The sequence below is a fragment of the Onychostruthus taczanowskii genome, unplaced genomic scaffold (assembly GCF_017590055.1).
Source record: "Onychostruthus taczanowskii isolate IOZ18803 unplaced genomic scaffold, ASM1759005v1 scaffold9, whole genome shotgun sequence".
Classification (NCBI taxonomy): domain Eukaryota; kingdom Metazoa; phylum Chordata; class Aves; order Passeriformes; family Passeridae; genus Onychostruthus; species Onychostruthus taczanowskii.
Window position 1 is genome coordinate 13,994,717 of NW_024506993.1, and position 27,841 is coordinate 14,022,557.

Consider the following 27,841-nt stretch of genomic DNA (forward strand, 5'->3'; position numbering starts at 1 on the left):
AGCAGCACTCAACCAGAAAACTTGGCTCCTCAGGGAACTACTAAGACTCTGTGAAAGGAAAAGGGCAGAACTCTGTACTGCAGTGAGCTGCCCATCATCCCTGCTGCTGGGAGATGAACCAGACAGGCTGATCCCACAGTGCTGAAGCTCTCCGAGAGCACACATCCTGGGAGGAGTGGCACCTTCCACCTGCACGGCAAAACCTACTCCTCTGAGAAATCCTGGTAAGAGAGGAAAAAGAGCCATCACAACAGCCAGTCAGGAGACCAGGAAGGGATTGAGACACACCATGCTACTAGCTGGGAACAGAAACAAGCAATGGATCTCGAGTTAAGAGGTCAGCCCAGTACAGACACAGTGCCAGGGACTGTGGTACCCTGTCTCCCATTCAGTCTTTGAAGAATCTTAGCATAATTTAGGCAAGAACCTCTGCTGGTCTCTGCCTTAACCCTGTCCCATTCAAAGCAGGGCAAACTTCAACATCCAATTAGTTCAGGGCCTTCTCCAGATAAATACTGAGTTATCTCCAATGATGGAGATCTCAGGACTCCACAGTATGCAATGCATGGGCCATGGCAGTATTTCTGATGTACTTGGGCTACAGAGCAGCCACCATGGAGCCAAGGGAAGCTGCTTTCCTTCCGTCTGTCATTCTTGTGACAACAGTATAATTTGATATGCCCTACACCTAAGGGCAGTGACCCATGGCTGTTCCACTTCACTGCAGGGCTGCTATAAAGCACTCATTTCCACAGGTACTGTGTTCCAAAAGCAGCCAAGCCACCCTGATGTGCAGCCCAAACTGAGAGTAACCATGAGAGCTGAGGGAAAAGCTGGAGGAGCACTTATTCAAACAATGGAAAACAGAGATTCCTAGGGAGAACAAAACTGTGAGCTCAGAGGAGGACCTATGTCAACAAGGAACCAGCTGATGTGAGACAGCCCCAAAAAATATAACAAACATTAAGTAACTCAGGTGCTCAGTAAACACTGCAGGCATGACAGTGCCATCATGAAAAAGCTAAGATTACAGTTGGAGAATATACCAAGACTTTTAAAGCCTGCTGGGAAGCAATAAAAACTTTGGTGACACCAATTCCATGGACTCCCCAACAAACACTAAATATGAGCAGTGAATCTGCAGATCTAGATGCCCACTGAAAAACTGAGATAAACAGAGGAGTGGTGGGGAAGGGCTGAGAGACTTCCTTCTCCTTGCCACTTGCCTCACAGAGAGGAGAAACACCTGCTCCCAGCTGCTGGCAAAGGGCCCTCTCCTGTGGCATGTGCACACCAGGCGAGCCTGCTGTCCCCACACTGCCCTGACATGTGCACATGCGAAGGCTGAGACACCCTCCAGACCACAGGGATCACCATTTTCTGCTACGATCCCAGCAGGAGCACAAAGCACCCCAAAGGCCAGTCAGGTGCCTCCAGGAGCTGACAACAGCCTGGCCCACAGCCCCTGTGGCACAGCCCCCACGCGTGGGGAGGAACGTGTGCCCAAACGCCGCGGGTCAGGCAGACGGAAGGGCAGGCTCTGGACATCCAGGACGGTGGCAGGGAGCCGGGCATCCCGCGGCCCGGCCCCAGGCAGGCACGCAGAGAGCAGGCAGGGCAGGAGCACAGCGGTTTATTGGCAACACGAGCAGAGGCGGCGGCGGTGGTGGCGGGCCCCGAGCGGGGTGAGGGGCGGCGGTGCTCCGGCGGCGGGGCCGGGGCCGCCCCGGGCCTATGTCAGCGTCTCCCCCTTGGTGACCTACGGGAAAAGGAAAAGTCTCAACCAGGGCCGGCCCCGGGCCCGGCCCGCACCCGGCCCACCGCCCCGCTGCTCACCCGGGCTTCGATGTACTCGATTCTCCGCTCCAGCGCCGTCAGCTTCTCGTTCAGGGTGGCCAGCCGGGACCGGCACGACATGTCTGCGGGGAGGCGGCAGTGAGACACCGCGAGCCACGGCCCGGCCCGGCCCGCCCGCAGCCCCCGCCCCGCGCCCTCACCGAAGGAGTTGAGGAAGTCCGCGATTTTCTTGATGGAGCTGGTGATCACCTCGATGTACTCGCGGTTGGCCCAGTCCTGGTGGATCTCCCGCTGCACCGGGTCCTCCTGCACCGACATGGCCGCCGCCGCCGCCGCGCCTGCGCGGGAGCCGCGCCCCGCCCGCCCGCCCGGTGCCTCAGGGCCGCGCTGCCCCAGGGCCCGGCCCGGCCCCGCCGCGCTCCTCGCTGCCGTCCGTGTCGCTGCTGCTCGGCTCCTGCGGGACACGCCGCCGTCAGAACGGGGGCTGCACCCCAGCCCTCCCCCGCCTTGCAGAGGCGCAGCCCGGCGGCCTCTGAAGTACCTCCTCCGCCGGGCCCTCCGCCGAATCCTCCTCGTCCTCATCCGAGCCCCTCTCCTCAGAGGCCTGAGTCAAAATTTCTTCTCCCTAAGTTGAACACAAGATCTGTACTGAGTGTATGCGAAGCGGCCAAAGCGTGCCAGGGTGGGATGGAAGAAAAGGGCATTTTGTTGCCTTCTTAAATAAAAAGTTTTAGAGTTTAAAAAAATCAGGTTTTGTTTAACTGTCCTGCTTCTACAGTGAAAGATGAAGAGCCAGAACTGGCTTCTTTTAAAACCACACATGCAAGTGTGTGAAGGTGTTCAAGTGACCTTTATCTCTTCCCTCTTGTGCATGTAGTTCTTTCCACGGAACAGCCAAAAAATCCCCATACCTGTTCATTATGATCAAATCTGACCCCTCAGTGCAAGAGCCTAGAGATGCAGACTCTTAATCCTGAAATAAAATGCTTCTTTCTCCTGCACTAGATATGACTGTACTATGGTCACACTGAATTTGGCCTTTTAGCTATACCCACACTCAAGGGGAGAGTTCGAGTTGTCTGGACACAATGAGCAATCCTCTCCCAGATTTTACTTGCCCCAGGCAGGGCAGTGACTCTCACCTGAAGATCCCGATTTTTGAGGATGCCGACCCAGAAGGCCTCCTGGCAGTGGTTGAATGCCAGCATTGCCTTCACTCTGTACACAAATTGTTCCAGGGACTTCTTCAACAAAGGCACATGGTTGGTCAGTCCAATGTCTTGGTGAATCTATGCAACAGTAAAATGTCATGAGGATTGATTCTTCCCTAAGTGTTCCGGCTGTTTAAAGATCATTGGTTATCAGGTGGGATGGGCATGACCCCCACAAAGCTTGCCCAGATGACATCACTTCTTGGCCAAATTATAGCTATTGTTAAAAAATAAAGCTCAGGTCAGTATTTTGTCTAAACTGATACCTTACAACAGTCCAAATATCCACATTCACCTGGATTAAAATAAGTCTGGTTTTGTCATGAACTCTAGAGAGAAGCTAGTAACTCCTCTGCTGAATTCCCAAGCTCAGAAAAGAAAAAATGAGAAAGGTGTTAAATATACCACTTCCATCACAACCTTTTCTTGCTCAGTGCCTCAAGCAATTCCTTTACATGGAGTGTGTGTGCACTATAAACTCCAAAGCCAGGTTCTCTGGAGCAAAGAAGCACTGGCTTTTGGAGAACTAGGACAGGAGGAACAGATGGAGTTGCTGTAAGCAAAAGCCACCAGAGGAAGGGCAGCTATGCCAGGTATCCTAAGAGATTTAGCTCTGGGTGAGCATCTCCTGCTAGGCTTCAATCTGCAGTACAGAACAGTCATTGCTAAACCAGAAATCCTGTCAACCTGCCAAAACCTGCACAACTATTTTGTATGTAAGTATTTTCCTCTTTCATGAGAATACTTTGTAATCTTCTGGGATTAAGATGCTGTCATTACTCTGAATTCAGGTCACCTGCATTTCTTGGAGTTCAGCATGCCTGGACAGAGGGACACTGCTTTGCTTCAAGTTCTGCCAACAGGGAATGGGTAATGGATTACCAACAGCAAGCTGTTCTCTAGCCTATGTAACAGGCAGGAGCTAGCCATCATCAGCACTAATCAGAACCAAACCAGCAGAACCCTTGCTAATGACACAATCAACACTCACAGTGCTCCCTGGGCCCTGGAAACTGCCCCACTGTGTGCAGGCAGTTTGGACACTCAACAAAGTACAGCACTGGCAAAAATCTGTGTCCAGAAACTGTCCACGTGCCCAGGGTTAGATATGTAAACAGAAAAGAGGCTTGGTGTGAAAGGGGAAATGACAAATACTTAGGAAATGACGGGTGAAGCTGACTGCTGTTGCCTGCTGTGGAATGCTCTTTAAAGACACATGTATTGAGGGAGAGTGACAAATCCTGGGTCACATTGCACAATGGGTTAGTGAGCCTCCCTGAGGTTTGTGTGAAAGTGAAATCAAGGTTGGTTTAACAAATGTTGGTGTCAACTCCTCTTCAAACAAGTATGGAACATTCATTGCATACATTTACTTGCCCCAGATTCAGTTTCTGCCTTCTTATTCTTGCAAAATGATTTGGTACAGAGATCTGTACCAGTAAAGTGGTACATTAATCAGAGAAGGCGTTCATTAATTGCAGCCCTGTGCTAACAAGGACCATGGGACACAGCACTTCAACATGCTGGCCAAGTGCAAAGACAAAGATTACATGAAAAGCTGCAATGCTGTAATCCTGCTAACAAGGTGAATTGAGACTTTAAAGCAGGCATGAGGATTTCACTTTGAAACTTGAGGACTTTTTAGCATTGTCAGGGTTTGTGCCAGCTTCCACTTCTCACTGTGCTGAGAGGTGCAATGGCATCTTCTGATCTTTAGCTAAATATCCATGCTCCTGATGCCAGCTCTTGCCTAAATGGGTAGCAAATCTGGCTTGGGAGCTATGCTGGTAGCTGGCTTTCTTCCTTCAGCTACTTTGGCAAAGCTCCCTTCTTGGACAAGTGTTCACAAACCTTTTAGGAGTCAGGAACAAAGCAGCAAGCATGAAGATCTTCCTGTCTGTGCCTGTGTGATTTTCTCTTGCAACACACACTGTCTCTCCACACTGTAAGCAAAGTTCTAATCCTCTCCTTCCTTCCTGCCCCAAGTCTCCCACAGAGACAGACTGTTATCACTGTCCTCCTTCTCCCTTTGCCCTTACCAACATAACATAAAAGCCATCTCAAGAGGACTTTGAGCAGGGATTTTCCCCATCCACCTCCTGTTGCTGATTCTTCTGACTCACAAGGCTGTTCATCTTTGGCAAAGCTTCTCTCCTTTATTATCAATCTGGCATTTGTACTTTGTTCAAGTTCTCCAAGATCTTGTTTTCTCAGAAACAACCCCTTATAGATGCCAACAACTAAAGCTGGCCAGAACCTCTGTGTTAAAAAAATATTATGCCAACCTGACCTAACATTCAAGTCAGTCACTTCCAGAACAAATGCTTTGACTTTTGGGTTATTAAACAAGGGTATTTCACCTTCTCTCAAAGTTTTTGCTTGCACAGACACTGCTGGAAGTATGCAAGTAGAACCTGCCAATGCCCTGGAAAAGCAGTGGAAGGGAAATAATACCATCCTTAGCACAGAAGTTTGTGCTGCAGTTGGAACTTATCTTACCTTGGAATGGCCACACATGTGATGAAGTTGTCTGGTACTCATTTGCAAGGTTTTCAGCAAACTCTGCACATCATCCTGCAGTAAATAAGCAGATCAGCAAATCATTCTCAAAGGACTTTTCCATAGGGAAACAAGACTATTGGAACAGCCTTAGTCCTAGCAGTCCTTTCAAAGGGTTATGGGATAGAGGTAAGATGCATGTATGCAGGAAGTATCAGTCATGATTCCCAACTGGCTGCAGCCATTCTGTCCCCTGGATTACCGTGTGCTTTTTAAAGCTGTGGTCCAGGAGAGGCATGGCAAGCTTCAGAAATGCTTCCACAAAGAGGCGGCCATACTATAAAAGAGAGATAAATATATCAGCAAGCAAATTTAAACTCCTTCTCAAAGAACCATCACAAAGTCAGATGAGATAATGATACAATGTTCCAAGCCACCCCAGAGACTGTTTTTGCTTAGAAAAATATTATATTCATGTGAATATGTACTGTACATATGTGCAGTATTGGAATATACAGGATCAGTAAAGGGTCCCACTTTAATCAAAGAGAGACTAGAAGGACAAAGTCTCATCATTGTACACATCCCTGGTTTTATCCAGCAGGGTTTTATCTGGGAATAAACTGGACTAAATGCAAAATGTTAGAATCACTATACATATATCTGTATAGAAAGGTGTAAGAAGCACAGTATCTGCTTCTTCCAGAGAATCCAGTACCCACTCTACTGTACTAGAGGCAATGGGTCAAGAGAGCTGGTACTTAAACTGCTCTCTTCAGTTATCCTGAACTTTTGCTTACCTTCAGGCAGATGCTGAGTACAGGCCTGCTGTCAAATACCTACATGGACAAGAGGAAAAGAGTCAGATAGTCCACAAGTCTAAAGAAAACCATGTAAGCACAGCACCCAAATAAAAACAGCCCTTCATGGCAACCCCAGTGAATGTGTGAACCCTGCTCTAAAGCAACACCCAGTCTCAAGTTTCAGCAGGAACACCACAGAAGCATGTGAACTGTAGTGGCTCTCAGGTGGAAGCCCTTGGCAGGACTGCTGTTCAGTGATCTAAGGTGCACCTTTTGCAGATGGCACAAAATTATGTCAACGAGTCTAAAGTTCTTAATAGTTTGGGACTCAAGAGACCCAAGCCCAGCTGATGGGCAAATAATTACATAATAGACAAAGCAAAACTAAGATAGGCAAAATAATGTAAAGGTAACCCTGGTGCTGCTGTGGACTAAACTGAACTATGGACAAAACTGAACTAAGTGTTCCAGCTCTGCCTTTATGCTCTCCAAAGGCATCTGGAGCACAGGTAGGGTTCCTGTGAATGCTGCTGTATAGAAAAACCTGGGCTTGCCAATTATCACTTCAGATATGTAAAAATAAACAGTAATGCTCAACCTAAGCAAGGAGAAAAGTAGAACTGTACTTATCACCTTCTGGCCCAAACAGCATCACACTCAAGAGACACTGAATGAACCAGCTCCAAAACTGACAGAAGGGGATATTTCATCCAGTGGGACTGGGCACAGATTATAACTGGCTTTCATTATCACCTCCAGGTTGTTCCACTAGTCAGTCACACTTCATGTTTTTCCCCAGTGCTCCTGAGCCTGCGAACACCAGGTCTTACTGAGAATTTGGAGGCAAAGGCAGAAAAACGAGAACCTCACCTTGACCAAGTTAATGAGGATGTGGAAATTGCGCACGGCGATGTTCCAGCGCAGCAGCTTCTCCAGTTGCACCTACGGGATGCAAGGGGACAGTAACCCAAGAGGCTGCATTTCCTCTCACCTTGCTGGATGTGCTTGCAGAATTTGCTGTACCCAAAGCACTGTTGTTGTTGAAGACAAAGGAACAAAGCTTCACCACAAGCATATTTATCACAGCAGAAACACTCCATGGCAATCCCACCCTGATCGGTGGCTTTAAGTGCTAGGAGTTAACTTGCTTGCTCTCAGAGCAGCTCTTGGTTGCAAAATAATGTTGTGCTCTCACACAGGTGTGCAGAACAACTGCACAGTTTAGTATTTTGCTGATTAATGCCTATTTTCTGGTGCCAGCTTCTGCTGGATTTACTAGATTTTTGACATGGTGCAAATCAGGAAAAAAATATGCTACTTATATGTTACCCTGCATATCAATGTTGATATACATTGATCAATGAAGGTGTCTGACTGCATTTCCTAGACAAAAAAATTTACAGAAATAAATTCCTTTCTAATTTAAGACAGTACATCTTATTGTACTGTCCAGTTTAACCTAAGTCTTCTTCCCCTTACAGAGTGTCCAGTGTATTCATTTTCCTACCTCACTTGAGTCTGAGGGTTTCCCAGCTGGGATGCTTTTCACTGAACTCTCCAGCTGAGCCATCATTACTCTGAAGAAAACTGGAAATGTCTGCCTATGGAGAAAATTAAAAAATTGAAAGTCACCTCTGAGCATTTTGATAGGCTGTTTGTCACCAGGATGATACAGAAAACTCAAAGGTTGCCCAGCTGGGCATCCTTCTCAGTAGGAAATCACAGAAGATTTGCCCTAGGACTCATATGGGCCCTAGGCCCAGCCCAATTGCCCAGACAGATGGAGAATCCTGGGAAGTCTAGATCTAGCACTTCCTCAGTGTAAATGACACTTAGACACTACCACTTCCTTGTAGCTGTAGGGTACACAGTGGAAGGACTGCAGCTCTCAGCATAAGATGATTTAGGAAGTTTCAGAGTGCAGGAACTTTCTTCATCCCTGCTTCCAAATTCTTATGCTGGGCAGAAGCACCCTGAGTGTGTTTTTGCACACTGCATACCAGCCCAGATTGCCTACAGCCACCCCAGGCCTCTGAGGCTGACTTTTGGATGCTTTATACCACCACAGTAGCACAGAGACAACACACTGATGACAGACAGCAGTTCATTCCCCAGTTAAAATGGCTCACAGCAACATCATGCTAAGCACAGGACATTCCACTTTGGCATAAAGGTACCCCATACTACCTGTTGCATAGTGCCAAAATGTTTACAGGTGTCCAGAGTAGCCACCACAGTACCAACATGAAATCACAATAGGCCACAAAATAAGAAAACAGAATATTTAAAAGCAGAAATTATCATTATGTATATCACAGAATTCAAAGTTTCTATTGCTACAATTACCTGCTTAGGGTAGGATAAGTAGAAGAACATCCATCTTTGGCAGAGTTCATCAGTTCAGGAACACCAACACTGGAGATTTCCTCTATGGCTTTCAGGATGTTATCTGTGTGCTCCAGATAGACGCTAAATCCAAAACCAGCATAGCTGATCAGTAGATACTACACAGAATGACACATCAAGGCCTTGAACACTGCCTACCTGAAACATGTGGCCTAAAACTGTCAAGTTCTTCCCTGCCAAAAGCAAACACATGCAGGAAACCCAAGGCACTACTTAGAACTATGACAGTGATGTCATTAAAAGCTACCATGAACTGAAACATACATGGAATCAGTATTCCCTCATTTTAGTATTTAGGAAGGAAGGCTGGGAAGAAGATGAGATGGAATTGCCCTTTCTGAGAGAGAACACCCAATCAGTATGGGTGACATTGAAATAGCTGTCTGCTATAGGCAACCTGGATCAGGAACAAGCCAACAAAGCCTTCTACAGACAGCCACGAGTACCCCCTTGTTGCAGGCCCTGATCCTCATGGCAGACTAACCACTGGGACACCTGCTGGAAGGACAGCCCAGCAGGGCATAAGCAATCCAGGAGTCTCCTGGAGGCCATTGCTGAGAACTTCCAGACACAAGTGACAGAGGATGAGGAAGGGTGCTCAGCAGGGCCTCACACTTCAAACCATGAAAGAAATTGTGCTTTAGAAAGTGTTGAAATAGGGCTTTAGGCCAAGCTGTGCAAACATGAGGGTTATGATTCAGAGGGGCCATTCCTCTGTAGCAACAGTAATCACTAAAAAACCAGAGTGTCTTGGTGTGCTTAAGAGAATAGCTTGAGCCTTACCAGAGCAGGGTGTGCAGGGCACTGTTGAACTGGCTGCCCTTCTCTCGGTCTCCACTGGGCTTCACCCAGGACTGGCAGAGGAACTGCTTTGCTAGAGAAGCTGGGAAACATATGAGATAACTTAGTGAAAGAAGAATAAAAAAAATTCCTTCTTCCATATAAAAGCTGCATGTTCAAATGATTTTTTGAAAGATCACAATATCACTACCCCTCATGTTCCTGACCTTTCTAAGACACAATGCATTTTCCCTAAAAAGCTGCAAGGCCACAAGGACATATGTCATGATTACAAAGTATTTGCACATCCAGCGTGTTCCTGGTCTGGAATACCTGTTCACATCAGATCCATGACCCACCTCTGGCCACTTCTGACAAACTTAAGTTAAACCTTATTTGTTTGGCAGCTCCTACAGTGTGCCATCTATTTGTTTTTAATTAGGCCATATGCAACCCTTAGGGTATCTATTTCTAGAAATGGAGTTCCAATAAAAAGTGACTTGGCCTTTTGGCCACATCACTATAGTAATAAATATGAGCAGACAAGTTTAAAGTCTACAGATTTCTGAAATCAAAACTGCTAACAAACCTGCTTGTCTCTTGCAGAAATGTTTAACACCTGGAAATGATTAATTACAATAGGTTATTGCCTGCCACAGTCAATCGTTCTCCCACCGTGGGACTGTTTAAAATAGTAAAATTGTCTTTAAGGAGGGAAGTTACAATTCTGTGTGGCTATGGGGATTGGAGAAGGATAAATTCTAGAGGTGTCTTAGTATGACAAGGAATGGCTCAGAGAGGGAACTGTCTGTGGAGTCTTATTTCAGTGTATGCTGAAGTGGAGATCAAGTAGTTTTCTTGTATATTCCCTGCATTCATGTCTGTCCTTTATCTGCTGTTTATCTTACATAATGGGTCCTAATCTATGAGAGAAGCTTTCTTAACTGAAAACATTTGTTGTACGGCTTTAAGAATTTACAGGTTTTCCTCTCTCTGCTCTAGAGTAACAGCTGTATTTGCAGCTCATTTCCATAAATTTTAGAAACAAGCTGTCACAGACATCTGTACTTACAGCAGGAAGTTACATCAGATCAAGTCTGTGATCACTCACCTCCATAACCAATGATTAAACTGGTACCAGCACTGAACAGCAGGCTCATGCTCAGAACTCCTGAAAGCTCTGATTTTTAAAAACACCAGCTGAGAGGGCTGGAGTCTGCCTGTCTGCCTGTGCCCGAGGCACAGCAGAGAACACATCAAAGAGGGTCCAATATATTTACTGCTGTTCCCTCTATTAATGGCTAGGACTGTTCATCCACTAAGATTACCAGGATGTGAAAGGGAAAGCTCTCCCTTGAAAGACAAAGACCATGCAAAAACTCATCTGAGATGAGTGACTCTTCACACATTACCCATTTTCTCCTTCTTCCAGCCAGCCACGGGTTTCTCAGCAATGGCAATCAGGAGCTGAGTGAGGATATAGGCACAGTGGAAGCTGGGAACACTCTGCTGGAAATTCAGGAGGTACTGAAAGCTCTCACTGGGGATGACAGGAAAGGGAAAAGGTAAAAACACTGCAGACAGGGTAATGTCTCAGACACACATAAAAAGGAAGCATTGGACTATCTCAGATCCAAGGTCTCCATATCCCAGTGTTATGTCTCAGGCAGTGCCCTTCTGAAGAAGGAGTGATCAGCCACTAATACATAGGAATTCAGTCACTGAAAAATTCTCTCAAGCCCCAGCCACTCTGAGTCTAGCAACAGCTTTGTATACTGCTTTTGCCTAGTGTACCTGTAAGCATTTTAACTCTCCAGAACATAGCCATTCCTTCTGTGAATCCCACTAATCTCCTTGTCTCAACAGCATACAAACAAATGAGATTCACAGATTCGCGCATGTTTTACATTTTTTAATCCTTTAATGAGGTTTGACTACACTGCCATTCAATTAAATACAAAGCTCTGTTAGAAGTGAGTCTCTGTGAGAGCTCCCAAACACGTTTACCCATAATGCCCACAAAAAACAGGGAAAAATCCCTGAAATTTGTTCACTTCAAACTTTGTGAAATAGACATTTTACCTTATCAGTTCCTCAAGAAGAAGAAACTCTGTCTCTCCTGGCTTTAGCCTGTCTGCAAGCACCTGGAGAGCTGACCTCAGCAAGTCAGTATTTTCATGCTGAGAAAAACCATTCCTGAGGGGGGAAAAAAACCAGTTCATCATCAGATCAGAAGAGATATCAGATGCAAATGCATATCTAAGCCCATTTGGCAAGATGAAAAACAGAGAAGTTGGATACTCAAGACAAGTCCTGAAATATGAAAGTCATAAAGGGACACAAAAAATTGAAAATTCAGTGGGAATGGAAAGCACTGAGCACAAACAATATCAGCTTTTCAGTTAGACTGCAGAACTAGCTTGGTGAGGACAGGCCATTTCCCATGAGTGGAGGTCCATACTAAGCCATTGCTATGCAGACCTAAACCAAAGGATGTATAATGACAGTGGCTGTGAAATGCAGTGATCATGGGTGGTCACCTCCTGCACAGCTGGTAGGAGCCTAACAGGGGGAAAACTCTAGAGGTCTTAATTTATTTCTCTGAACTTCCAGTGTCTGTGAGGATATGTATGCTAGAAATAATCAAATATATCCACATGCCAATTCTACAGACTGAACAGGTAGACTTGATAATGCTAATGCTCAAGTGCACCTGTACCACACAAGTTAATTAACAATTGGTAATGTAAGAGGCCTTGACTAAACAAATGTAAAAAGAGCTGAAATTTGGTTGTTCAATTTTAGTGGCTGGACAGCTCACCCCAAAATATATATCTCTGTCTGACCTGCAGCAAAAAAGATTTTACACTGGACAGCAAAACTGATCTTGGGTTGTCTGGTATAAAATTGACCAGGTTATTTGATTTACAAGATAGGTGGACTCAGGAACAACAACATTCACACTGGCTAAAGAGGAAATGACAAATCTGGGAATGGTCAGGAGTGGGTTGGGGGCCCTCAGGCTCCAGCAGAGGACAAGAGGAGGCAGACCTCACACATCTCTTTTTATGCAGTTACTACTGGTTATAAAGTACAACAAAAGTAAAATGCTTTCCACACACAAATCCAAATTGGAGTTTAGAAAGAAACTTTTATGATACTATCCTGCATTATGTTAGCAGATGCAGAAGTCTGCAGGCTGCACAAGCATTTCGGAGTTGGATATTTATGAATCCAGCTTGAATGCATCAACAATTGGCTTTTTGCCAGTGAAATACACATTCATCCTTTGCCACTGGCAAAAGAAATTCTTCCATCGCCCAGGATTCAGGCAGTGACAATTTAGCAAAGGATGAGGCAAAGGAAATGGGAAAGGATGGGTAAGAAAATCCAAGACCCCTAGGCAGACTGGAAATTGCACAGCTGGGTGTGCCAATATGCCCCTTATGCTGACCTTGACCCAAAAGCCATTGACTGAATTCTACCCAGATCAGTGCTTTAGCACTGCTCAGAATCAGGCAATGAAACCTGGCTTAACTAAGAAGTGCTTAGAAGCCTCCACCCACTGAAGTGGGTTGTTTTTCTTGGGTGACAGGCCTTTGGCAGGGTGCAAACACTTTAAAGAAAAGAAACAAGAAGAAGAAGCAATAAATGGGTACAACTATGGACTTTTATTTTAAACTCACCAAGCAAATAAGCAGCGAAAAGTCAGTAGCAGCAGTTGGTAGCAAGAGGACATCAGCTGGTGCTCCTGGATGTTCACTCCTGGTTCATCTTCTGCACCCTGATCTTGTACAGCTGCCTTTAATACAGATCAAATAATCCATTAAACACTATTCCAGACAAAGATAATGGCACAAGAATCCATTTCCATAAATTCCATGTTTAAAAAACCTGAAGAAAACAAAGTGACTCTTTTTCCCCCAAACAAAACGGGAAGTATCCTTACAGGAGACAAAACTTTAGGGTTTTTTTTGGTCAAAATTGCTGTCCACTTACCTGGAAGTAGTTATGCATGTTCTCCATGTGCTTACACAATGGCTTGAGTAGATCAACCACACACATAGCAACTTCCTTGGGAGATCTCTGACAAAGATGGGAAAAGCCAATATCCTTGTTGCCTCTTTCCTGCAATAAACCCAAAAGATAAAAGTTGCTTCATTAGCCTCTCTTGAGAATAACTTCAACTGCTACATCTCAGACTGCTGCCAAGCAGTGCAATTCCTGATGCCATACAGGGTCAGGAAGGGTCACAGGGCAGGAAAGTTGGCTTCTGCTGAACAAGCACCACCAACTCAGACAAATGGATAACATTTGAATAAAAGGATAAAACTGATCTGACACACAGCTCTCTTATAGAATCACTTAGGTTGGATCAGAGAATCCAACACTTTACTCAAACACTAAGAGAAGACAGTCTCTGCCTGTGGGAATTAAGATAGGCAGAAAGATAAGGAGAAAGAAAAATGAAGAGCTCAGCCAATTGCAGTGCATTTCTCAGTTTAATGAGAAACTTAACTTTCTTCCTGAAGGCATCAGCAAGGAGTCCCTACACTCAGGGGGGTTTCTAATGCAGAAAAAGCAGAAACATGGATGCAGCAGCTTTTGCCAGCTGCTGCAGCCATCTGGCCTGGCTAAATTTGAACAGCACAGCCAGTGTCTCCAGGGAGGGCTAGGAAAAGGGTCACTTGAGTTTTGAGGCTATAAGACTCCCTCAGTTAAACTCTTTCCTGAGACATGCAGAGAACCAGATGCTGCAAACACTTCAGCAAGAGCAGTGTACACAACACTGCTCTGGCACACAGCTGGGTGTCACACTTCCATTTAACTAACAAGTGAAAATAATTCTGAAAAACATTTCTCAGGAAAAGCCTGGAAGCCCCTGACGTGCTCTGCCTCAGCCCAGGCCTGGACCCATAGCCTGCTGCTGTTCTTGCCTTTGGAAAGGGCACCCTCCTTGTGGAGCCCGAGGGCAGCACATGTTCCAGCTTCCAGCACAGGTCATCCAGAAGGAAGCAAAGCTCAGCAGGCCCCAGCTGCACAACTTCACGAGCCTGCAATTAAAAGAACAGTCAATCCCAGGACCCAGATGTAACTGTAGTGCCTTGAAGCTCCAGTTTACCCTGTTTCCAGTTATGACTCCTGGACTAGGTTAACCTCAGGAGGGACTTATTTGGTAGATGCTTGGTTTTATGCTCCCCCATGGCAGGGATGGGGCATTGGTTCTGGTTGCTCAAAACATGAAGCCATCCTGATGCTCTAAACAGCTGAGGCAATGTCAGTACAACTTAACAACTGAGAAAGAACAGATTATATACACTGACATTGAAATAAGCTCCTGAAGATAAAAAGAGGTTTAAGTCCAGAGTTACAGAATTCACCAACTGAGTAACAGTCAAGAAGTGTTTTGAAATAATGCCACATAGCCCAAGACACTTGTCAAACAGTCTTCCAGTTGGCCTGTGACCTGTATGAACAGAGACAGCTGCCATGGCCTTTTCCCATTTCATGCATTTACTGTAGCCTGACAAAATGGAACTCCAGATGGAGTCAGCCTGCCTGCAAAGGGATATTAACAAAATTAAGCACATCTATTTTCCACAGCCATAGCAATGCAGTTTCTACAAGCTCACAGATGATACACAGCACCCTGGTCACTGGAAGCACCTCCATGACTACAGTCCCATGTTTGTGCTGTTTGTGATCTCCTGATGCCTTGAGACACTTGAGTTTTTGCAATACAGGCTTTACTTTATGTCATAGATTCTTTTTGACAGGCAATACTTAGTGTATTTACCATCCTGTATCTTACCTGTGCTCAATATTAAAGCCCCTTTCTTTCCATTAGGTCTATACATGTTATACAGTATCTTTCACCTTTTATGCAATATTTACCTTAGTTTGTTTTTAACATTACTATATGGACATGTCTTTTCTCAGGAAAGTCCTCTTTCTCTCAGGGCCTTGAAGTACTTGGGGCCAAATGCCCTCCTGGTCCCCAGCCCACAGCCCTGGGCCAACTCATCTTAACACCAACCTGCTGTGCACTTCAGTGGAACAGGGAGGGCCAAGGCCCCTGAGAGAGGCCATTCCACAAAGCCTCATCAGTGTGGGTTTCAGGCTGCTCCACTCACCTCTGTGTGCATCTCTGTGTCCAGGACAGACTTTGTGAGCAGCCCACAGTGCAGCACAGTGAACACCTCGAGGTCCAGCTCTCGGAAGTACGGGCGATAGCTCTGCAGCTGTGCCAGAGGATTTCCTGCCTCTCTGTCAGCACCAGTCTGAAAAGGAAATTGCAGGAGAGTGGCCACTGCAGAGATAATTCACAAAATTCTGATGGAAGGCAGGTGCCAGAAAGCAGAACTGAACCACTGACTGTGATTAACTTTGGAATGAACAACCCCTCTCTCAAAGCTTTTGTTTATGCTTCCATGGCATCTTCCCTGTTCTGGCTTCCTTGCAAGTCCCCAGGGCTGCACACCTACCTTGTCCAGCTCAGAGAGCTCAGTATCAGGCTGGTTTCCCTCAGAACTGTCTTCTGCTTGAGAACGATCTGCAGAGCCAGCTTTGCTGCCATCAGCCTTCTTTTTCCTTCCTTAAACAGAAAAGCAACTTCAGAATCAAAGGCTACACACTGTGCTCAGCACTAGACAGCACTTGCAGCCAGCACAGGCTGGACTTCAATCAGCACTAAGACAGCATGGAGCACAGGTCCATAGATGAAGTGCTCCTTCAAAATACAGTATCTAAAGTGATGGATCCTCCTCTTGTCAGAACTTTCCTTCTGCCTCCAACATGCTGCTCCAGGACAGGCCCAGACCCTGCACAATGGGTTTGGCACAGGAGGGAAAGGCATTCTGATCTGTGGCCTCCTCCAGTTGTTCTCATTGAATGGAATGTGAATTTTTGTCCACTTTGGCTTAAGGCAGACATGTTCCCAGGAAATGTTAATATAAACTAGAAATAAATCTATTCTAGAAACAGAACTAGAGAGAGGAAGAACAAAGCAAATCTGATTCAGCCTGAAAACTGAGAGGCAAGTTCTGTGTCTTCTCTGTGGAAACTAGCAATGAGAAAGGATGAAGGAAAGATTTCCTTGTGCAGCAGAGCCATGACAAGGTTCCCAGGACACTGGTTAGGTACAACCTAAAGCTCAGGGGTTTACAAGGCAGCTCAAGCCACAGATTCAGTACCAGATGATGCCACAAACCCATCAAAGACAGAACTTGCTGCTGCAGAAAGTACTTTGGCAGGTGAAAGCAATCAATGAAAGCCCTGGATTTTCACTGTTAAATGCTATGTAGCAGCTTTCCCAAGGAGACAGACTATCCAACACCTGTTTGCTGTAGGACATTTTTCCATCTCCACTTCAGCTGCAACAGGAGCTGATGAGGTAAAATTTCCAGCTAGATAGACTTTGCCAAGAATTTAGTGCTTTAGGCACACACAAGTGCAATCTGCCAGCCAACCCCCATCACATCTGTTTGCTTAAACATTTTAAATTTTCTTTACCACTCCTTTTCCTGGCTGGACCAGCAGCATTAATGGATGGTGCAGCCTCCAGGGCCTCAGAGTCAAAAGTAGCTGGTGGTGGGACGTAGCCAGGGGTTGCTGAAAGAGCCAAAATGTAGAAATTGGGTTAATTCAGCTCCTGAATGACAACACAGAGGCCAGATACATATCTAAAGGAAGTATCACAGATTTCACTGTCCTGGTGAAAGTGTGGAGTGGTGAGATAAGTGTAAGAATTTGTGTACCTGCTAATGACCAGTGAGTTGGAATAGCAGTGAGTAGGGGAGCAGTGGAGCAGATCAGAGTGCCTGGGATCTGGGCAGGCTACTGGGAGATGGACAAGAGGTGTCAGTACTTGGGGGATCTGCTAAAGTTTGTGTGCTTGTGACTCTAGAATGTGTAACTTGTGTGCTCCTCACTGAAGGAGTGATTAAGAAGAGCAGTTTGGATTTGGACAAATTGAAAATTATATCTGTTCAGGCACAAACTTTTAAAACTGTAAAACTGCAGTGTGTGTGACCATTTGTTTCCTCCATTGATGTCTAAGGCAACCCCTTTCACTTCACAGCTGGTACAGGCCCAGAATATACAAATGTTTCATACTCACCTGCCAAGCATTTTCCCAGCACATTCTGCAGCTCTGTGATGTTCTGTAATCGAGTTAAAACTTTCCCCTTCATCTCAGCGTCCTGTTGCTGGCAGAAGGCATTTACAACCTAGAGATACAAACCAAGCTCACTGAATTAGGGAGATATGTACCCACTTTGTTGCTTTTACTTTTCTGAGTAACATTCTCAAGTCCTGAATAAATATACAACATAGCACAGCCTGGCATGTGTGACCAGGTTCAGACTGCATGAACAAAACTCTTCAGAAGTCCATGAGAACATGGATACGATTGGGGCAATCTAAAAAAAGCAAGAGGACAACACCTATAGATAAAATATTAATTGAACAATAGGAATTAACAGACAGCACATTGCCAGGTTCTATGATAGCTGTGGCTCTGAAGAGCCCTTGGCACTTCCAAGTCTGCCAGGAAAGAGGATGTCCTGGGAGAAGACCAGGACTGGGAATGTGGAATTGCACCAAATCTGCCCTTCTCATGTTATCAGAATAACCTCAGCAGGAAAAATCCCACTGACCAATACACTGTCCAAATCTTCTTGAAGGCACTGCATTTTACTCTCCTGTCAGCTCACAGAGGTACAGAACAGAGAGCACAGAGCACCCCAAGAAAGGAAATTCTACAGCCTCTCTGAAAGTGGAGCACAACCTTTCTGTTAGGTAACAAAGACCACAGTAAAAGACCACAACATTCCCTCCACTCCAGCTTCCCCTTTCCTGGCTGACCAACCTCTGCTCTCCTAGGCTTCCCTCATCCCTCCACTCCAGAACCTGCAGACAAAGCTCTACTCACTTCACGAAACCAGTTGAGAGCATAGAACAGGAGTGAGCACAGAAATTCACGCTCCTGCTTGGACAGAGAGTCCAGCTTCCCCTCAACCTCCAGGTCAGTCAGGTACAGGGGACAACCTGGCACAAAGCAAGAAAAGTATAGGTTGAACTGTGTGCTACCCATGCTTTGGTCTTTGCATTTACCAAGCCTCTTACCAAAGCCTGCATCAATTCCAGTGGCTGTTTGGAGTAAGGCCCATCAGCCACTCCATCCCCAGACAAAGCAACTGTCTCCCCTGCCTCCCTCCCTTCCACTTTGTGGGCACAGAGCATCTCAGCCTCCTCACAGAATGCACAACCCCTCCTGCAGCTGGAGGAAGTCTGTGCAGATCTGGCACAGGAACAAGGCAGGCAGCCAGGCTTTATAAAAAGTCCATTTCCCATACCTAGTAAGGCATCAATATCCTCCAGGCTTCCACTGTTCTGCTCTGCAGTGTAGAGCCTCAGCAACCGGAAACAGGGTGACAGACACAGGGGTGACACTGCCCTGGGGGAAAAAAGAAATGGAGTGGGTCTGATGTTTTATCTATCTCCGGAATGCCCATCACTTTTCCATTATGTCCTGTGTCCTTGCCAGGACACTTTGCCTATGCCTTCTGTTTTGCTGCCTGCAAGCCCCAGCAACACAGAGCAGAAATGCACCATGTGGGTTAGGAAAAAACAGCTGGTGATTACTACTGTCCTGGAAAAGCATGTAAAGGTTGAAAAATGGCTGCAATGAACAAAAAATGGGGTCAGATTTACTTCTGGTGGAAATCAAATTAGAGTAATTCAGAAGGAACTGCAAGAAATTGTGCATAACAGTTAGAAGCAGTGGAGACACCTCCTTCAATGTTTCAGTGTGCTACTGCTCCAATTCTGAGTGATGAAAATTAACATTTTTCCATAGATGCATGCAAAGTAGCTATATTTTCTCTCATTTTAAAATGATTATGTATTTTTTAAAGAACAAGTAAAATCTCAACAAAATTTTATGACAGCAAATTGCAAACAATGTGCAGGTGCAAATAAAAAGAAGAGAGCCTTTTATAACCTTAACATGTCTGTGACTTTTAATTCTTTTAACTTCGGTGTCCTCCTGTTTACTTAGAATTTTTTTAACATCTTACAGGCTTCCTGTTCCCATTTGCCAAAGACAATGTCAGGATTCTTCAGTCGAATTTCATTTTTGGCTGCATGTTTGTGGGTTTAGCACTGTCAATCATCATGACACACCCAAGGTCACCTAAACAGCCCAAGCCAGAAGAGATCACCAGCTCCCAACCAGACTATGCCTCTAAACCTATCTGAGTATGTTTAACTTCAAAAGAAGGAGAAGAACACTGGGAATCAGTGGTAAATTCTCTGAGCAGCTCATCAGGCACCTGAAGTGCACAAATGAAAACACTTCCTTTGCCTCTGCAGCCATCCCACAGGTAAGTGTCAGATACCTTTTACTTTGGCTACTCGCTCCAGCCGTGACCCTGCCAGGCTCACTCTGTGACACCAATGGCAAGAGGTTAATGGCAATTGCTTCCTGACTTTGATCTTCATCCAGATTGTACAAGGACTTCACTGGCAACAAGAATGAACTGCAAGGAAAGACAGACAACATCTTGTTGGCAACTGCAGTTCTCAGTGACAGAAACACTACCAGTGCTTTGTTTGTGATTAGCATACCCATGCACTGTGGGGCCGAGATCCACCACGAAGTCACTGGGAAAATCCTCCACCAAACTCTTCCCAAACTCATCCTGTTATAAAGAAAGGAAAAAAAAAAACTTGCTCAGCAAAGGGGCTCAGTGAAGAAAGCTCCAACAGCAGCAGTGGAAAATGCAGAAGATAAGGCCAAGCAAAAGTATCCTGGAACCATCACAGTAATGAAGCCCCATGGCCTGCAAGGAGAGCCAAGGGCTGCCTTTAGAGACAGAGCCAGGAAACATTGCTAAGTGTGCACAACCAATTTCTTCCCTGCTCTTTGGATGGGGGCTTGACTACAAGTTCCAGAGCTGTGCACAGAGGAAGAGCAGTTGGCTGGAAGAGGAAAGCAGCCCACATGTAAAAGGAGTTCCCAGCAGGAAGAAAGCTGTCCAGTGGCCTTCACAAACCTCTTCCTATCACCATAAATACAATTTATTTATTTATTTATTACCATTCATGACTGTGGCTTTCCCAAGATCTTAGGGGTCCGATAATCCTAATAGTCTGACCCAGAAACCAATTTCTATATTAAGTTTAAGGTTCTTTCAGATTCTATTTTTGTCTATGAAGAGGAACAGCATGCTCTGAAATGTCACTTAATTTCCTTTAAAAGGCTTCCCCGTTGTCATGTAAAATTCCACAAGAAAGAAGCTGTTAAAGCACATGAGCACATTCCCGTTAATGAGGAATCTGCCACAATCAAAAAAAAAGCCAAGAAAGCTAAATGAGGATTTTGTATCTGACCAATCTTTCACAGAACAAAACAAGTTCCCAGACTCAAATTGACTTTATCTTGCCAGTGTTTGAAAAACAACATTTTTCCTGAAGAATTCATCTAAGTGATTAAATTCAAATTGCTCTGCAACATACGAGGAGCTGCAAGTCCAAATTGCCCTTCTGCTTCTCAATCAAACTGGCAAATTCGTCGTAGTACAGAGCCAAGACCTCTGGTGTTTGCTCACAGCAGAAGCGCACAAGGTCCAGCAGGGTAGACAGCTGAAAGGAGAGAAAACAGTGCAGAAATGGGTAAGGCCAATGGATCCAACTCAAGCTTTTACCTTCACTCCTTTTTACATTAACTTATTGTGAGGCATATTCAAAGCTTCATCTCCAGAGTAACAACCCATGGTGAATATTCTTGAATAGACACAGATTTAATAAGGAACATGGGCCTTTTAGTGTCCTCTGCCATGAAATAACAGAGTCTGCCCAGGATCACTCTTAAATAGACTGCCAGCAGAGAAGAAACTAAGAAACTAACTCTTTGACAGAAACTAAGGAAAAAGGCTGCTAGGCCAATCCTGTGCAGAAGAACTTTCTCTGGATGGCCCGAAAGGCACAGCTACCAAAGCTGAGAGGATGGCCATGGCCACCTTTGGCTCACTGAAGCAGATTGTCCTGCTTCTTTCCTTTGTACTTGAAATAACAACTTGACAGAAGACTTTCACTAAATGGCTGCAGTGCTGCTTGTTCTGGTGCAGCAGAGGCAACACCAGCAGGAACCTTTGTTTCTCCAAAACCATTTTTAATAGACTCTTGGCTCTGCAGTTCAATGTACAAGAATCCCAGGCTCAGGAAAGCCAGCTCCCAGTCCCACACAGTACTTCAGCTAAGACTGCATTTCCAGTCACCCCTCCTTGCTGACCATATCCCCCCTGTGTCCTGCACTGCCCTGTTCTTGGCACTCACCTGCTCATCACGCTCATTGTTCAGCTCTGGTCTCTCCAGTGAAGCAGCATCTCCTTCATTCCTGGAAGCAATTGAAAACCTTGCTGTTGTGGCACAGGGCTCAAGAGACAGCAAAACCCATCACACACACACGGGTCTCTCTCCAGAAATCAGAGAATCACACCTTAAAAAGATTTCTTTAGTACATATTAGGAAAGGACCTGGTGCTGTTTGGGACTTCTCTTTTAGACTTCCCTGGACTCAAACACAGAGCACCTCAGGTTATTCAGCCTAGAGTCAGAAGCTGATCTGTAGTGAGTCTGCCAGTGTTCAGTTTTTTTCCAAGCAACAGGTCGTGCAGTGTGGTCAAGGGATCCACAAATAGGCATTAGTAAGGAATTTGGGATGCCTTTGAGACCTGCAGCAGGTGAGCAGCACTGCACAGGCTGAAATACCAAACACCACAGGATGCAAGAGAGTTTTAAGTTCCTGGATTTGCCCAAGATGTGCATGAACTCAAAGGCAATGCCCTCCTGTCTTTGCTTCACTCCAGGCCTGAACTGAAAGCCATATTTAATTCATCTTTTCTATATTTTCTCTCACCTTTTTAATGCCACGCTGCCTATCATGGAAACAGCACCAATAATCCCCATTTGCTTGTGGTTGGGAACCGTGCTGGAGAGCCATTTCCTGATCACCATGTGCATATCATCCTGAAAAGAGACACAGACCATGTCACCACAGAGCTACTTGTGTGCATCACTCAGTTCTATTGCCATCTTCATTTAATGTCATCTCTAGGGGCTACAGGGGGATGGTGTACTAGGATTTTTGCTAAAGGAATGCACATTCTGATGTTTCATTTACTATGAAAATACTGGTCCCAACTCCAAGTAAGGTTGTAAGCACCATTAAAAGTGATTTGGTTTGACTTTGCTCTAACTACTACACAGAACTACAACACAGACACCATTGGTCCAGTTTTCAACTATAATTAATAGAACAGTATGTCAAAAAAACAGCAGATGGTCTCAGAGCTGTCACACCCAAACAGCTGCAGAGCTGCACCTCAAAACCCTGTCAACTTCAGGAGGCTGAGGGATGGAGCAGTTTGTGGTGAAGGTCCAAAGACAATCTGTACAGTGCAAGGAAAAACTCCTCATCTACCTGCACAGATCCTCATGTCTAAGAGACATCAGCTTAGAAGAACACTTAGAGAAGGCAAAGAGGAAGTTGGCTCTCATGATACTGCTTTCTTTGGTGACCTACCCCTGGAATCTTCAGTATCACTGAGGATAAGAGTCAAACTGCTAAACTTGGATCTCCAGTTATAAACTCTCAGCTCAAAATAAATTCTAGACACTCCTCCCCTTCTTTTCACAACTTCTGAGGGTGACAGGCAGAACATCCTGATGGCAAGTCCTATTGGGCTGCAGTCACACTGTGTTGCCAAGGCAATTTTCACAAGTCACACGTAAGACTCAGGGTGGGAGGTGGGGAAATCACTTTCAGAAAGGAGCTAAACCTGCCATACAACTGAGAGTTTTGGCAGTGAAGAGCTCCAACTTAACAGGGTGAGTGGGAAGGACAAAATGGCTGTAGACATGCTGTTTTACATGCCACAGACCAATCAGAAGGAGAGGAAGAACGGTTTTCCTTTATAGGCTCAAGTTAGCATGTGCAAACATACCTACAACTACAAAGGGACTCAAAGAAAGACAAATAGTCCTAATTTCTAAGAGGTGAACTTTATGAATGGGCAGATTTTTAAACCCCAACGTCTCTGCTGTAGAATAAGTATCTTTGAATTATTTCTTTATCTGCTATGCTCAAGGATTCAGAAATCCAGACAAAGGTACCACCACTGATATGCTGCAGCTGAGTCACACAAGGTATCCTGTGCAAGATGAAGGTGGATTTAGACAAACCAGGTTTGACAGGTTTGTTTAAACCAGAGGCACAAGAGGTGTGGAGTCTACTGTAGTACTCTGCTCTGTGCAGTTCAGTTCTCCTAACAAGAGAGTCTTTGTTGTCTCTGGTGTGCAGAATTTAAGTGGCTGAATCAATACAAACATCTCAGGGAGGAAGCTGAACTGTGCTTTCTGAAGGCTTCCAAGTGATGGAGAAACAGAGCTGTGCAAGGAGGCTGCTGAATTTACACTTTTGCAAGCCTTCAAGGCTCAGCTAGACAAAGCAACAATCAACATGACACCATGCTGGTGACAGTCCCACTCTGACTGGGAGGTTAGGTTAGGGACTACCATCAGTATCCTTCCAACAACATGTCTAACAACTCTGCCCTTCTCAAATGTGCAACAGAAGGGGATCTTTCTGGGAAAGATGAGAGGCACAGTCACTGTGATAAGCCCTTGACATCAGGGTGAGAAGTCTAGAGCCACAAGGTGGTTTGCAGACACTTTGGGAGAAGAGGATTTTAAGCTCAAGGCTATCCTGACATCAATCCCTGTTCAGAGATGATGCCAGTATTTAGTTAACTTAGCAGAAGAACCAAGGCACAGATTGAACAACTTTCTGTTGTGTCTCTGCTTACCTGAATGTAGCTCCCTTCTTGCTTCTGGCTGAATGCTAAAGTGCTGAGGATGTAGAAAAGCTTCCGGATCTGGCATGGATTCAGTTTCTGTGTAGAGTCTAAAATGGTCTGTCAGAGAAGCCACAAACTAGCTCAGGATATCAACAATCCCTTTCCATATTCTCAAAAACATATTAATTGTCAACCTCAGGGAAGATAATTAACTTTACCTTTTTTGTAGAATCCCTTTCCATATTCTCAAAAACACATTGTCAACCTCAGGGAAGATAATTAACTTTACCTTTTTTGTACGTGAAAAAGCTACATTCAAATTAACCAAACATAAATGCCAGATTATTGCTCTGGCCTTAATTATGGGATTTCATTTTATCAGAGGCTGAATGGGAAGAATAATTTGGAAACCATAAGCATTTTGGGAGTGCTCAGGACAAGTGACAGCTGTCTGTTTCCTATCACAGGTTTGGTCACAGGATTCAAAGTATTTGATAAACAAGTAATTAAGCAAGTACTTTTCATTTAACAATCAACCAACTAAACAGCAAAAAGTATACAGCTTTCCCACAGTGTAAAATTAAACCACCAGGAGCACCAAAATATCAGAGAGGAGTGGGAATACCCACACCCACCTTCTTCAAGGGCTCTTAAATACAAGCTGCCCTTAAGCTACAAGCCACCATAGATGGGGGACTGTTCAAGGAAAGTACAGTTACATGCTTGCCTTGCTGTTTAGCCCCTCCCTCAATCTTCACTTTAACTACCTTTAGAACTAGGCAGCTGGGAAGGTCTGACCCTGCTCATCATTCCTAGAATTCAGTAGTCCATATTTTTTCTCCCTTTCTTCTTTTAAATTTTAGGATATGTCTTTTTCCATCTCTACAAGCAATTTTGTCTTAGGACTGGCTGGAGTACTGTCAGTCTTTCAATAGACAGAATGCACAGTCCACAAAGGGGGCAGGTTTTTGCCAAGTTTTGAAATAGTTTATGTAAATAAAAACAGCATTTCCATTGTAGGCACCTGGAATTCCATGTCTGCAATTTAGGCATTGTCCAGCTAAAGGGAATTGTCTATCTCAATTTCCCCTGTCAAAAAAATAATACAATCCTATCTTACAGCTCACACTTTGACAGCAGTTACATTTCACTTCTGACCACTGCCTTTCTCCAGGCAGAAAAGCTTTACAGGTACAAGTTTTTCCAGTACATCTATTTTGCAGAAGTACTGGCCTATTCTGGATCTGAGGCAAGTGGTGTAAGGGCCCCAAAATCTAGTATAAACCCAGAAATGCACCCACCTTCACAAAGGTGGCATAGCGCATCAGCAGGGACGTGTGCAGCACCACCAAATCCGTGAGCACATCCAGAGAAATGTCCAGCTCTGTCTCACTTCCACTGCACACATGAGTCACCAAAGCAGTCACAACCTCCTAAGGAAAAAGCCACCAAAAGAACCACAGTGAAATATCAACAGGAAAATGTCTGCCTTGCTCTGCTCATATGAACTATGTTGATCAAGTACAGATAATCACGGCAGTCTTTGTGCTTGAAGTCACTTGCTACCAGTCTTGCTGTGATTGTTCCCCATCTTCTTCTTGGCCTACTCTTTGGCACAGACCTCTCTCCAAAGGCTTCCTACTGCCTGAAACCCTGTCCCCTAAAGGATCATGACATACACCCTAGAACAAAGTGCAAACCTAAACAAAACAGCTGCCATCCATCACACCGTACCTGCTGGCAGTAGGAGTCAAAGGCTGCAAAAGCTTGTTTGTACATGCAGCTGCCAAAGGAGACCACAGCTGGGTGTGCTGAGTGCAGAAATGTCTGAGCAAGGGCTAGGATTGAAGGGAAGAAGTCTTTGATAACCTGAAATACAGACATCATGAAAGAAGAGATTACTGTTGCTTGTTTTCAACATATCCAATGCTGAGGAAAGCTCAACTCCAAAAAAACACATGACAGTTACAACAGAGGACATGTGCAATGGGACACTGATCTGGACAAAAAAATTATAAAAGAGAAATACATGAACATTACTGGAAAGGTACAAATAATGCAGCACAGGGCTAAATCATCATCTGACAAGACCTTTGAGAGATAAAAGAGAGAGTCCCAAAGCAGGATCAGCACTGACCGTCGAATGGTTTTGGAAGGCGTTCTGCATCAGCTGTTCTGGCATGCAGCCTAATCGGATTTTGCTTCTCAAAACTTTCTCAGTTTGCTTCCTGTTCCTGGTGTTTGTAGAATGGATTAGCAGCAAAACTATCAGATCCAGAACCTTTTAGAGGAAATAACCACCACTCATTATGCTGAAATATCAAACAGTCCAGATAACTCCAAGTCAAAACTTGAAGTCTGAACTGAGAAGAAAAGAAGAGCTCAAAGTCACAAGAGTCACAACTGAAATAAAACCTCATGAGTACAACAGGACAGAATTATAGCAGGATAACTCTGTCCCTTAACAGAAGGGGCAGGGATGAACCTGAAGGAAGGGATGAACCAAAAGTTACAAAGAAAATGGATGGTTGTTATACTTGGAACAAGTCCAATACCGAGAGAACCATCCATGAAACATCACTGGCAATTTTCTGGTCCAAATTCAAAAATCTCTTAATCTACAATCATGAAGAAAGCCCTTGAGAAACCAAGAGAAGAGGACACTTACAGAACAGAGCTATTACCTTATGGTCAGACACAGATGTGCTGTTCTCAATAGCCTGAGAGAAAAAAAAAAAACCAAGCAAGCTGTTAGGCTACAGGACAATACTATATTCCAAAACCAAATCAAAAAAGGTAGACACCAAAAGCCTGTGACACCTTGCTCACAAATTTCTCTCCTCTACAGCAAGATACCCATCAAAGTCAGCAAACTGGATCTTGCCAACAACAGAGAATCCAGAAGGTATTAAAAAAATAGCTGAAAACTGAGTTTGAACAAGGATGTTCTCAAATAACATGAGGCTTGAGAAAGGAACTGAGGTACTGAGGAATGAGGACAAGAAACAGCCTTATGGTTTACGCTGAAATACAATTTAAAATTAAATTTAGCCTAATACCAGCTGATAATGATTTCTAGCAGGAAATTTTCAAGCACCTTAAGGCTTCACATAGCTAATCTCAATATATGGGAATACATTCTTCCTGTCTTGCAGAATGAAATGTGTATCAGTAAAATTAAGTGCTAACATTTGTCTTTTAATACCACATTTGATGATAAGAAAGGCTCAGACTCAATCAAGAAGCCCAAATAAATAAGGAAACAAGGACTGAAGCATGTATCTTACCTTAATCCATGCTTCAGAGACATCTTTCTGAAATCTCACAGCTAACTTAATGACATCAAAAAGTAGCTTCACACAGTTCTGGCTGGTGGTTACTTGGCTCAGGGAAGAACTGCAAATCATCAGAAAAGAGGAGACTCAGTCCCTGCAAATACTGTCACAGAAGGAGCAAGGCAACCCAGCAGTCACAGCAGTTACTTA

At 44.8% G+C, this 27,841-nt stretch overlaps 2 protein-coding genes across 2 annotated transcripts in view; both read right to left on the bottom strand.

The window, feature by feature from the left end:
- Nucleotides 1–1,618: 1,618 nt before the first annotated feature.
- On the bottom strand, nt 1,619–2,161 carry BRK1 (BRICK1 subunit of SCAR/WAVE actin nucleating complex). Its single transcript, XM_041425740.1, has 3 exons — nt 1,998–2,161; nt 1,837–1,919; nt 1,619–1,759 (listed from the first exon to the last, which is right to left on the bottom strand). Exons 1-3 carry the CDS (start codon nt 2,113–2,115, stop codon nt 1,733–1,735), a joined length of 228 nt encoding a protein of 75 aa, XP_041281674.1. The 5' UTR covers nt 2,116–2,161; the 3' UTR covers nt 1,619–1,732.
- FANCD2 (FA complementation group D2) overlaps nt 2,117–27,841 on the bottom strand; it is a 34,628-nt gene continuing 8,903 nt past the window's right edge. Inside the window, exons 12-43 of the mRNA XM_041425741.1 lie at nt 27,644–27,752; nt 27,041–27,076; nt 26,494–26,637; nt 26,091–26,225; nt 25,658–25,789; nt 24,366–24,473; nt 22,418–22,527; nt 21,836–21,896; nt 21,017–21,142; nt 20,126–20,199; nt 19,897–20,037; nt 18,853–18,953; nt 18,429–18,544; nt 17,616–17,724; nt 17,009–17,107; nt 15,982–16,091; nt 15,631–15,777; nt 14,434–14,550; nt 13,496–13,624; nt 13,183–13,298; nt 11,579–11,692; nt 10,909–11,036; nt 9,500–9,599; nt 8,657–8,779; nt 7,818–7,911; nt 7,181–7,252; nt 6,308–6,346; nt 5,770–5,844; nt 5,508–5,582; nt 2,940–3,086; nt 2,339–2,422; nt 2,117–2,251 (exon numbers count right to left, since the gene is read on the bottom strand). Coding sequence (XP_041281675.1) covers nt 2,174–2,251; nt 2,339–2,422; nt 2,940–3,086; nt 5,508–5,582; nt 5,770–5,844; nt 6,308–6,346; nt 7,181–7,252; nt 7,818–7,911; nt 8,657–8,779; nt 9,500–9,599; nt 10,909–11,036; nt 11,579–11,692; nt 13,183–13,298; nt 13,496–13,624; nt 14,434–14,550; nt 15,631–15,777; nt 15,982–16,091; nt 17,009–17,107; nt 17,616–17,724; nt 18,429–18,544; nt 18,853–18,953; nt 19,897–20,037; nt 20,126–20,199; nt 21,017–21,142; nt 21,836–21,896; nt 22,418–22,527; nt 24,366–24,473; nt 25,658–25,789; nt 26,091–26,225; nt 26,494–26,637; nt 27,041–27,076; nt 27,644–27,752 — 3,349 coding nt within the window. The 3' untranslated portion in view covers nt 2,117–2,173. The remainder of the gene's footprint in view (nt 2,252–2,338; nt 2,423–2,939; nt 3,087–5,507; nt 5,583–5,769; nt 5,845–6,307; nt 6,347–7,180; nt 7,253–7,817; nt 7,912–8,656; nt 8,780–9,499; nt 9,600–10,908; nt 11,037–11,578; nt 11,693–13,182; nt 13,299–13,495; nt 13,625–14,433; nt 14,551–15,630; nt 15,778–15,981; nt 16,092–17,008; nt 17,108–17,615; nt 17,725–18,428; nt 18,545–18,852; nt 18,954–19,896; nt 20,038–20,125; nt 20,200–21,016; nt 21,143–21,835; nt 21,897–22,417; nt 22,528–24,365; nt 24,474–25,657; nt 25,790–26,090; nt 26,226–26,493; nt 26,638–27,040; nt 27,077–27,643; nt 27,753–27,841) is intronic.